Source organism: Dendropsophus ebraccatus, chromosome 11 (genome assembly GCF_027789765.1).
Source record: "Dendropsophus ebraccatus isolate aDenEbr1 chromosome 11, aDenEbr1.pat, whole genome shotgun sequence".
NCBI lineage: Eukaryota > Metazoa > Chordata > Amphibia > Anura > Hylidae > Dendropsophus > Dendropsophus ebraccatus.
In genome coordinates this window covers 60,473,170-60,485,137 of record NC_091464.1, presented here as the reverse complement: position 1 = coordinate 60,485,137, position 11,968 = coordinate 60,473,170, and the positions used below count along the sequence as shown (strand labels likewise).

Genomic DNA, 11,968 nt, shown 5'->3' with positions numbered 1-11,968 from the left:
ACCAATCATAATTTCAAGGACGAGCCTGCCTCACATGATACGTCTCAGCCCAGAGCAGCTGCCTTATAAGAAGTCCTGCAGGTCATCTTAGGACAGAAACACTGCACTCTCTACACTGATGGCGGCTCTGGTGAGGGTAGTTGTGCTGTGCATTCTGGCTCTGGCGGACCTGGCCAGGCCTGTATTTAGAGTTCATGCTGCCCTAGGCATTTTGCATGCTGAGGCGCCCCCCCCCCCCCCCCCGGCACTGGCAGGTTACATGCATGGTATATACCCTGGCACTTGGGTGGCGCTCTGCTTGATACCCGCTCTTCTCATCAAACAGACGTGATGGAGGAAGGAAGGAGGCCGGGGACGTCTTAGTTTGGGGACCGATTCAGTCCAGTGTCGGACTGGGGTACCTGGGGCCCACCAGAGGAAATGATCCTTGGAGCCCACCAATATAGAACCAGTGAGACACGACATGCTGACACGCTCCTTTCCTGGATTCATCTGTATCTGTGACAAATCCCTCCATTTATACAGCTCTCAGGGTATGCTGGGAGTTGTAGTCTCTGAGAGGACAACCCTTTAATAAATCACTGTGTGCAGAGGCTCCTGGTGGCTGCAATCTGCGGGTGACAACCACCAGCCCTGAAGGTCCAGCAACACATCTGTCTACAGTGGCAGCTATCAGAGGATTGTACTACTGTGCTACAACTCCCAGCATACCCTGAGGGCTGCAGACTGTCAGTACATGCTGGGAGTTGTAGTTGGGTCCTAGGTGCATTATACACTGGATGCTTTGTGGGAGATCAGAATACAGAGATCTGTGGGGGTCAGTGTAGGGAAGTTACCCCAGAACATCACTAATAGAGGATAGGGGGAGATGTTTTTGTTCTATCCCCTATTAGTGCTGTTCTGGGGTCACTTCCCTACACATAGCCCCCACAGATCTATGTATTCTTATATGCCACAAAGCATCCAGTGTATAATGCACCTAGGACCCAACTACAAACAGCTGCAGGCACTACAACTCCCAGCATGTACTGACAGTCTGCAGCCCTCAGGATATGCTGGGAGTTGTAGTGCCTGCAGCTGTTTGTAGTTGGGTTCTAGTTTAAAAGTTTGCAAACAATACACTGACCCATTTAGACCCCAATGGTACCCAGGCTCTGCACACTATAGAAGTGATTATAGTGCAGTTACTAATGACTCACAAGAGACGTCTTCTCCGATTGCCGTCGCACACTTTTTGCTTTTTTTTCCATCTGGCGCAGCATCATGAAGACTTCACCGACCACAACTCATCTGCAGGGCCGTATTTACCACTAGGCACCCGTGGTCCGGTGCCTAGGGCAGCACCTTGCAGGGGGGCAGCACCAGGGAGCAGGGGGACAGAAAAAACTATTTTTTTTGTTTTTATTTGTATAGTTTCCCTCCTCCCGTTCAGACTTGCCAGTAAATCTGGTGTCTTTTCCAGGGGGGTGGGGGGTATGGTGGTATTGGTCAGGTCTGGTATCGCCAATAGGTGCGTGAAGATGGGGCATCTTCAGGTTTATTGCCTAGGGCAGCAGCAGTTGTTAATACAGCCCTGCCCGTCTGCAGGTGGGCAGCTGGGGGTGACTGGGGAAGGGAGGCAGCAGGGGGTGACGGGGGGGGCAGCTGGGGTGACAGGGGGGGCAGCTGGAGTGACAGGGGAGAAGCTGGGGGCAGGGGGAGCAGCAGGGGGGCAGGGGAGAAGCTCGGGGGTGCAGGGAAAGTAGGGGGGCAAGAGGAGAATCTGGGGGGTGCAGGGGGAGAAGCTGGGGGGTGCACGGGGAGAGGCTGGGGGCAGGGGAGCGTCTGGAGGGCAGGAAGAGATGCTGGGGGACAGGGGGAGAGGCTGGGGGGCAGCGGAGAAGCTGGGGGTCAGGGGAGAAGCTGGGGCTCAGGGGGAGAGGCTGGGGGCAGAGGGAGAGGCTGGGGGCAGGGGGAGAGGCTGGGGGGCAGGGGAGAAGCTGGGGGGCAGGGGAGAAGCTGGGGCTCAGAGGGAGAGACTGGGGGGGCAGGGGGAGAGGCTGGGGGTCAGGGGAGAAGCTGGGGGTCAGGGGAGAGGCTGAAGCTCAGGGGGAGAGGCTGGGGGAGAGGCTGGGGGGGGCAGGGGGAGAGGCTGGGGGCAGGGGGAGCAGCAGCGGGGCAGCTGAGGTTGCAGAGTGAGAGGCTGGGGGGGGGGAGACACGGAGCGGCCGGAGGGCAGGGGGAGCAGGGGCAGGCTGGTCCCCCCCATGCAGGTCTGGGGGAGTTGTACTGATCGCCGGGGTCCGGGGGGCATGGGGGGTTGTACTGATCGCCGGGGCCAAGAGTTGTACTGATCGCAGGGGTCCGAGGCTTGAGCTTCTGGCACAGACAAACTGACAGAGGCCGGAAGCTCACAGCTGCAGCCCCCGCGGTTTCGGACTTCTTCCCTGCTCGGTCACGTCATCGCCGAGCAGGAGAGAAGTTCAAGCATCGCGTGGCTGCAGCTGTGAGCTTCCGGCCTCTGTCAGGTTGTCTGTGCCGGAAGCTCAAGCCCCGGACCCCTGCGATCAGTACAACCCCCCATGCCCCCCCCCATCAGTACAACCCCCCATGCCCCCCCCCCCCCGATCAGTACAACCCCCCCCCCCGGCGCGGACTAGGCGGCGGAGGGGGTTAAAAAAAAAACAACGGGTGCCTAGTGGCAAATACAGCCCTGGTCCTGGCATCAGGTGAGGAGACATTTTAATATTTTCAATTGCTGTTATAGAAAGAGGGGTTCTTTCTGTAGAGTGTAAGTTCTTATGGACAGGATCCTCTCTCCTGTAGAGTGTAAGCTCTTATGGGCAGGGTCCTCTCTCCTGTAGAGTGTAAGCTCTTATGGGCAGGGTCCTCTCTCCTGTAGAGTGTAAGCTCTTATGGGCAGGGTCCTCTCTCCTGCAGAGTGTAAGCTCTTATGGGCAGGGTCCTCTCTACTGTAGAGTGTAAGCTCTTATGGGCAGGGTCCTCTCTCCTGCAGAGTGTAAGCTCTTATGGGCAGCGTCCTCTCTCCTGTAGAGTGTAAGCTCTTATGGGCAGGGTCCTCTCTCCTGCAGAGTGTAAGCTCTTATGGACAGGGTCTTCTCTCCTGTAGAGTGTAAGCTCTTATGGGCAGGGTCTTCTCTCCTGTAGAGTGTAAGCTCTTATGGACAGGGTCTTCTCTCCTGTAGAGTGTAAGCTCTTATGGACAGGGTCTTCTCTCCTGTAGAGTGTAAGCTCTTATGGACAGGGTCTTCTCTCCTGTAGAGTGTAAGCTCTTATGGGCAGGGTCTTCTCTCCTGTAGAGTGTAAGCTCTTATGGACAGGGTCTTCTCTCCTGTAGAGTGTAAGCTCTTATGGGCAGGGTCCTCTCTCCTGCAGAGTGTAAGCTCTTATGTGCAGGGTCCTCTCTCCTGTAGAGTGTAAGCTCTTATGGGCAGGGTCCTCTCTCCTGTAGAGTGTAAGCTCTTATGGGCAGGGATGTCTCTCCTGTAGAGTGTAAGCTCTTATGGGCAGGGTCCTCTCTCCTGTAGAGTGTAAGCTCTTATGGGCCGGGTCCTCTCTCCTGTAGAGTGTAAGCTCTTATGGGCAGGGTCCTCTCTCCTGTAGAGTGTAAGCTCTTATGGGCAGGGTCCTCTCTCCTGTAGAGTGTAAGCTCTTATGGGCAGGGTCCTCTCTCCTGTAGAGTGTAAGCTCTTATGGGCAGGGACCCCTCTTTACTTCTTAATTGGTGGCTTTAAACTAGAGGGACACAGGACCCCACTGGTCAGACACTTATCACTTATTCTATGAACATATGCCCTTTAAGTCAGTGATTCAGTGAGGTAGTAAAATTCTAAAGGGAAACCGATGCAAGAACTGATCCCAATATCCATGATGTATATGTTGTATTCAATATTATGTTGTATTCAATATTCTGTTGGTTTTCTTGACTTTAGGACACCAAAATGTCCGTCCTAAATTGAAAACACAATATGGCCAGCTGTGGGGAAAGACTCTGTCCTTGAAGGGAACAGATAGGACTGTCCATGCTTTCTATGGAGTCCCTTACACCAAACCTCCAGTTGGTTCTTTGAGATATGCAGCCCCACCTTCTGGCCAGGTCATGGTGTTCATACACGGAGGCGGTTTGATGATAGGAGGAGCCATGGTGTTTGACGGTTCTGCACTGAGCGCCTATGAAAACGTTGTTGTTGTCTCCATCCAGTACCGCTTGGGACTCCTTGGCTTCTTCAGGTACTGTATACAGTCCCTGTGACTCACATGTCTATAGGGTAAGTTATCAGTATTCCCTAATTACCGCTGACCACCTGCCATACACATTGTTATCTGTGTATGTAATTATTAATACTGACATTTAGACTCCTAAGAATTATGACAGTGGCGACTCAACAGGACACTTTTTTGAGCACATCCAACACTCACAATTTGAAAGCATTCAAAAGTTTAAAATCCAAACAATTGGAATCTCATTGTAGTTCAAAGTTCTAGGGAATAGGGAAAGACAGATAAAACACTTTCCCCAGAGACTTACATGGTGATGTCACTCGATATGTTGCACAGAAATCATTGTTCAGAAAGAAGTCCACAGGTAATTTCCTTTGACAAGCCAATGGTAGTCACTGAGAGCACATTACCAGTGGCGGTCTTTGGCACCAAGCACCCCAAGCGATCGCTTGGGGCCCCCAACATCCAGGGGGGCCCCCACGCCCCACTCTTGTGCTTAATACCGCTGGACAGGGTCGCTGCCCTGCTCGCTGCTGCCATCTGAACTGTAACTATGAGCGCTTATAGTTACATGCTGCAGCACTGACAGGGCGGGAGACATTGGCCCCCTTCCTGTCAGTCACTCTTGTGGCCGCAGGAAGGGTTTTCCCTGTCACAAGTGGCAGCTTTGTCCTTGTGGTGCCGGTGCTCCAGTGACATCACTGAAGCATCTGCGCCAGGACAAGGGGAGTGCGGCCTCTTGTGATCGCAGGGAAAACCCTTGCCGCCACAAGAGTGAAGAGAAGAGGAGACGCCCGGACCCAGGTGAGTATAAGTGTTTGTTTTATTGTGTTATATACTATATGGGAGGGGGAGCACACAGGGGTCTGTTTAACTGGGGGAGCACACATTGGAGATCTATATAAATGGGGGGAGCACACAGGGGGGCTATATAACAGGGGGAGCACACAGGGGGGCTATAGACTACTGGAGCTTCACAGAGGGGTTTATATACTACTGGGGGCAGCACACAGGGGGTCTATGTACTACTTGGGGCAGCAGAATGGGGTCTATATACAACTTGAAGAGCACACAGGAGGTCTATATTCAAGTGGGGGAGCACACCGGGGGGGCTATATACTACTGGGGGAGCACACAGGGGTCTATATACTACTAGTGGGGCACACAGGGGGTCTATATACTACTGGGGGAACATACAGGGGGTCTATATACTACTTGTGAGGCACACAGGTGGTCTATATATAACTGGGGGAGCACACAAGGGGTCTATATAATACTGGTGGGGTACACAGGGGGTCTTTATACTACTGGAGGAACCACACAGGGGGTTTATATACTACTGGAGGAGCACACAGTGGTCTATATCCAAGTGGGGGAGCACACAGGGGGGCTATATACTACTGGGGGAGCACACAGGGGTCTATATACTACTGGTGGGGCACACAGGGGGTCTATATACTACTGGGGGAACATACAGGGGGTCTATATACTACTTGTGAGGCACACAGGTGGTCTATATATAACTGGGGGAGCACACAAGGGGTCTATATAATACTGGTGGGGCACACAGGGGGTCTTTATACTACTGGGGGAACCACAGAGGGGGTATATACTACTGGAGGAGCACACAGTGGTCTATATCCAAGTGGGGGAGCACACAGTGGTCTATATCCAAGTGGGGGAGCACACAGGAGGTCTATATCCAAGTGGGGAAGCACACAGGGGGGCTAAATACCCCTGAGGGAGAACACAGGGGGCCTATATACTAGTCAGGGATCACACAGGGGGTATATACAACTGGGGGCAGCACACAGGGGGTCTATATACAACTGGGGCAGCACACAGGAAGTCTATATACTTCTGGGGGAGCACACGGGGGGGCTATATATAACTGGGGGAACACACAGGGGTCTATATACTACTGGGGGAAGCAAACAAGGTCTATATACTACTGGGGGCAGGACACAAGGGGTGTATACTATTGGGGGCAGCACACAAGGAGTATATATTACTGGCGGTAGCGCACAAGAGGTATATACTACTGGGGGCAACACACAGCGGTCTATTGTTTTGGAACGCATGTCGAGGGGGGGGCCCCAGAAATGCCAAGACCGCCCCTGCACATTACAACTCGGTTTAGAGAAGCAAACAGCAATACAGCAAAACTGTTGCAATACATATTTGTCACTGATACTTTTTGCTGTGCTTACAGGTATAACATCACAAATTACATCAATTGCAGGGGAAAAAAATTATTTTCCTTATAATTTGTGGACGTTCGATATACTATTGTCATGATCACGCTTGAAAAGGCATCAGTGCCACCCTCTGTTGCGAAGATTCGACCTCTGCGCCAAAGACTGCGCTTTTGGCATTAAGTCCGTGCCTGGTTTTCTTCTGTTCTTTGCCTGTGTCTTTTGTGATCCGGTCCATGTTTTCTTAGTTCTCCCTGCACTTTCCTTGTTGTGGTCTGTTCACTAATTGTCTCTGCTGTGTTGTGATTGACAGGTCTTCACCTCTGGCATTCTGGCATTCTCTTGTGTGTTTCTCCTGCTCCGTCTTTCAGCTTTCAGCTTGGACTTCTGTTCCCTTATAAGCTTCTCCCTCCCTTCAGTCTGGGCTCTTGATAGCTTTGTTCAGCTTGTCTGTCAGCTAGATCCTGCCTTTTCTCAGATTGTCTGTATTCCTGGTTTCCTTATCCCTTCGCTTGTTTTTTTGTCTTTTGGTTCAGTTTACCTTGCTTAGTTCCTGCTACCATCTCTGGCTTTTCTTTCTCTGTTTGCCTTGCTGCGTCTCTGGCTTTCGTCCTCCGTTCGTTTGGCCCTCCGTTCCTTGCTGCCTTCTTGGTCCTGTCCTTCTGTGTGTTTTTGTGACTTTGCCTTGTCTGCTGTCATTGTACCTTGTTCCTGTACTGTGTCTTGTCTGTGTTTTGCACTTATTTGAGTGCAGGGATCGCCGCCCAGTTGCCGCCATCTTAGGGCGGATTGTGTCGAAGTAGGTAGGGACAGCTTAGGGGGTGTTAGCTATAGGGCCCACTTGTCCTGTGTCTCTTTGTTCCCAGGGGCCCTGAAAACTATATTCTATATTGTCTAACTTCATGGTTTGGTTTTGCATATTTTGCACCAAAATCATCAAAAAGTGTAAATTTCTCATAAACATGGCACATTTTAAAGCTTCTCTAACCTTCTGTTGAGAGTTTGAGGTTATGTTCAACCACTTTAGCTACAAATGTCTCCCCAGATCTTCCCAGTAAAGACACTTTATTTTCTTATCCAAGTCTGCGGATGGAATGAGCGTCTCCGCATTGGTAAGTTGGGGTTTGGTTGATATTGGGATATTATGACTGGTTCTGGCCATTAAATAGTGATGGAGTAACCAAAGGGCATTAGGTGGAAAAGATAACTTCTAATCATTCCATCTCCCACTGTTTATCATTATATCCAGGTGGCATCTCCCTTAACGAAGGGCTTATTCCACAGAGCTATTGCTGAGAGTGGTGTAATCCTAATGCCAACTTTGGTGGCCCTGTCTAAAGATCAAGAAGTGTTTATCAGAAATGTAAGTATAAGTTGTACAGTAAAACTATAAGGAAGAGTTTGCAGCACTCACTCACTGTTGGTGGCCAATTCTACAGAAGAAGTTGTGGCTATCAGAAATTTGAGTAAAATTTGTACATTAATTTAGAATTACTGGGATGGAAAGAGAGGCAGTGGAAGAACTACTAAGGAACTTTCCCCTACTGGTAGGAGATCTGGTCAATGTGGGGGTTGAGGGGGGGCAGGGGTAGTTTGTGCTATTCAGTTGATGATCCATGTGCTACTTGGGATGTTGATGGTAGTAATCCCTGTGCATATAAGCCTCCGTGCTGATGTAAGTTGGGATGTATTTGATGGAAATGTGCAAATAACTAGCCATACAGGACTAGATGGACATGACCCGTCCCCTGTTCTACATTTAACTATTCGCTGACTCTGACTTCCTGCTAAAGAGAAGCTAGATTATAAATATGCTCTGCCTTCTTTCCAGAATGTTCCTACATGTTAGTATGGTTAAATCTTTCACAGTCATAGCTTTGCCTATCTAGTGAAGGAAACTTTAATTCCATGTGGCAGCTTTGCCGCCTCCCTCTCATCTCTATCTTAACATATTACAGAGTTCATTCTCCAGTGCCACCAACCTTCTGATGGACGAGTATATTAGAGATGAGACCGATCCAGGTGAAATTCGTAACCGCTTCTTAGATCTAGCTGGAGACCTTATGTTTGTCATCCCAGCACTGAGAGTGGCCAAGTATCATAGAGGTACGAGAGACACAATAACCTCCTCACATACGTAGCTTCTGTGATAGGAGTATCCCACGTACCTAGTCGCTCTAGTCCTCCTTGTGTTGCTTGTCATCCAATAACACTACCTCTTATTTTATTCCAGATGCTGGCAATCCCACCTATCTCGATGAATTCCAGCACCGTCCCTCCCTTTTTAAGGACTCTAAGCCAGACTTTGTTAAGTCCGATCATGAAGATGAGTTGAGTTTTTTGATGGTAGGTCCATTTTTGGAGGATGACATTGTGTACACAGGTAACCAACCTAGAGGTTATTTAATCTCGCTAACCTAGAGGTTATTCAGAGCCCTCAGTTTATGCAGTGATCCAGCCTGGGAAATTTTAGAATAGACATGTGTAACCATAATGAAACTTGTTTTATTCTAAATTTTGTACATTGCTAAATTTAAAACTTGTGTGACTTGATATCACTTCGTCAAAATAAATTTAGGACATGTGAGAAAATTGAGCTCCTTTGTGTTTTTATTACTAAGGGTAGCTTTACACGTACCTGATCCACAGCAGATTTCTTGCTGCGATTTGTAGCAAAATCCGCTGCGGATCCTGGTATAGTGAAGGTCTATGGGGTCACATACCCACAGCAGAATTTTCATTCCGCTGCAGATATGTGTCCCGCAGCCCCGGCCCGCAGCATAGATTTCCTGCTCGGCGCCACGGCTGTGTGTGAAGCTCCTGGCTCCCCTCCCCTTGCTCCCTGATTGGCTGATGGGGAGCGAGGGAGCCTCACTCAGCCACGGCGCCAAGCAAGTAAAGTATGCTGCAAGCCGGGGCTGCAGGCAGCGGGATGCGGGGGGTTAAAGGGGCCAGGTCACATGCTGGCAGCAGAATGACAATTCCGCTGTGGGTATGTGACCCATTCACTTTATAATACCAGGATCTGCAGCGGATTTCGCTGCAAACTCGCAGCAAAAAATCCGCTACGGATCCAGTACGTGTGAAGCTACCCTAAATGTACAGATTACACATCATACAACAGCACATTATTTTTATGTGCTGTATCATTATTCTGAATTCTGATCTGGTTTTCTTTTTTTCTATAGAATCCTTCAAGGAAGAAGTAAAGATCCTTAGTAAGACTATTATGAAGTATTGGGCCAACTTTGCTCGCACTGGGTAAGAGACTGATTCTCACAACATTAGGACTGTTTCATGTGGGCGGCACACATTTGTTGGGTATGATTGTATGTTGGTGGTGTTCTAGATGTAGGATGGAGGATGCTATATTCACCACATTCCCTTACTCCTTCAAGGTCCCTCTGTATATTTTTTTCATGTTTTCCCTCTGATCTCTGTTCATCCACAGTAATCCCAATGGGCCCAACCTGGTGTACTGGCCCAGGTTGGACAAAGTACACGGCTACATGGAGATTAACTTGGCAAAGATGACGGCTACATGGAGATTAACTTGGAGCAGAGGGCTGCCAAACAACTGAAGGCTGAAAAGTTTGAATTCTGGACCAAGTTACTTTCTCAGGAGGCGATCCAAAAAACGGAAGCGCAAAAGAAGCTGTAAATGTTTTCGAAGCTGAGGATGGACTATGATCCATAGTCACAGCTTGTAGTGCAGTAAGGGGGTCAACCCTGCTCCTTCTTTTTTAACAAGCAAAATTGAACAACCATTTTGGCAGATGAGGATATTAACTTCTATCATTCATAACAGCGTATTATATACTTGACAAAAACAGATCACATAGATGTTTATGAAATGTGTTGCTCCCCCTACAGAGCACATTCTGAATTACATACAGGTTATATATTAAATAATCTACATTACCTATTTTGCACTGTAATGGGGTCAGCAGATCATTTCTGTTCTTATAGTCCCTCTCTCCACTATATAAGAAGGTGCAGGGACCCCCACTATACAACTATGGACTCAAGTCTTACTCTCTGAATCAGTGGACTCCAACCTGTAATCTATGTCAAGTTTGTGAGAATTACTTAGAATTAAAATGTGAAGAATAAAATAATTTTTTGGATATTTTGAAACCGGAAGTAATTTTAGTTTTTCATCCAGAATAAATGAATGATTTGCAGTTTGATGTGTGTTAAAGAAACAGCCTTGAAAAGTAGCCCTTAAAGGGGTAGTGAGGCGCTAAACTTTAATTCACAAAATAACACACATTACAAAGTTATACAACTTTCTAATTTGTGTTATGTATGTGAATGGCCCCCTTCCCCATGTTCCCACCCACCCAGGCTAGACCGCATTCGTGTCGACCCCCAGCCGCCATCTTGTGACAATGACGTCATCCTCGGGAGGACAGCCGGACTACTCCAGCCGACCCTCACGCCGGTCCTCCTATGCCGCGTCATCAGCTGCTCAGCCGCAATTGGCTGAGCACAGTTATGCTCAGGGGGCTATTCACTTACATAATACACATTACAAAGTTGTATAACTTTGTAATGTGTGTTATTTTGTGAATTAAAGTTTAGCGCCGCACTACCCCTTTAAACATGCCTTCTATTATTATCCTACTATTGGTCTGGATGGATTATAAATTATTGAACATTGGAATAAAATCTTCATTTGCATGAAATTTCGGTTGAATCCTGTGATTCCTGGTCTTACAAATAGAGTAATCCCTTAATTGTAGCACAGATTGTTCTATATCATAGAAACAAACAGAGACTGTACATATTGTTCCACTATAATGGAAAGGGACAGAAGGTGGCACAGTTTCCAAATCCATCAAGAGCCATATAACCTCACTGACAAAAAATATAAAGTACCAAGAAGAACAAGGTAGTTGTGGGAGCTGCTCTTTGCCCCTTCTACTGGGGGTTCAGCCTGTCCTATCTGGAGCCCGTTAGCCATGCGTGTCCTCATGTAACCCATTCCTAATAGCTTGGTCATAATGGTCTAAATGGTGGGCAATATGTGGACAGACCATCCTGCTTATCTTAGTCCAGTGTTGCACCCCCTCTCAAAGTCTAACAACTGGCAAAATATCTTCTGATGCATTGTAGAGTCTTGTCTAGCAGTCACCAATCTTTCACAGAGGTTCACTTCCCAAAAGTAGCCTCTGAGAGTCTTTTTTATAGGGCAAAGAGGAAAGCACTTTTATGCCCTCTTATGTCTGGGTGCATTAATATTTTGTCAGAGTGTAAATTTATAGAGAAAAGGAAGCTGCATCCACTCAAAGATGGCTCAAAGAATGCAAAAACTTTATTCCACTAAAGCAATATCTACAGCTCCTATGTAACACGTACCACAAGAACAGTATGTACCCCTTAGCCTAACACTCTGCCATCTTGATCATTGGAATTGTGACGATGTGTGAGGACAGAAACAAGCAGAAATGCACAGACATTTGTAATTACATCTGTCATGTTACATCTGGCATCGTATCACCAGGTATATGAGTAACATTCCTGGTGGTTCTTTGAGGTAATGTCCAGCC

At 48.3% G+C, this 11,968-nt stretch overlaps 2 protein-coding genes across 3 annotated transcripts in view; one reads left to right on the top strand and one right to left on the bottom strand.

The window, feature by feature from the left end:
* The window catches only part of ERG (ETS transcription factor ERG), a 284,049-nt gene that overhangs the window by 161,715 nt on the left and 110,366 nt on the right, over positions 1-11,968 (bottom strand). The window lies entirely within an intron of this gene.
* On the top strand, positions 4,142-10,354 carry LOC138768047 (carboxylesterase 5A-like). Its single transcript, XM_069946054.1, has 7 exons — positions 4,142-4,230; positions 7,906-7,963; positions 8,375-8,522; positions 8,650-8,799; positions 9,605-9,677; positions 9,868-9,905; positions 9,938-10,354. The coding sequence occupies exons 1-7, from the start codon at positions 4,142-4,144 to the stop codon at positions 10,075-10,077; spliced, it is 696 nt and encodes a 231-aa protein (XP_069802155.1). The 3' UTR covers positions 10,078-10,354.

Excerpts from the sequence above, each read along its gene's own strand:
- LOC138768047 (XM_069946054.1), top strand. The coding sequence starts at position 4,142 with ATGGTGTTTGACGGTTCTGCACTGAGCGCCTATGAAAACGTTGTTGTT. Across the intron at positions 7,964-8,374 it reads TAAGGAACTTTCCCCTACTG|AGTTCATTCTCCAGTGCCAC; the intron begins GTAGGAGATCTG and ends AACATATTACAG. Across the intron at positions 8,523-8,649 it reads AGTGGCCAAGTATCATAGAG|ATGCTGGCAATCCCACCTAT; the intron begins GTACGAGAGACA and ends ATTTTATTCCAG.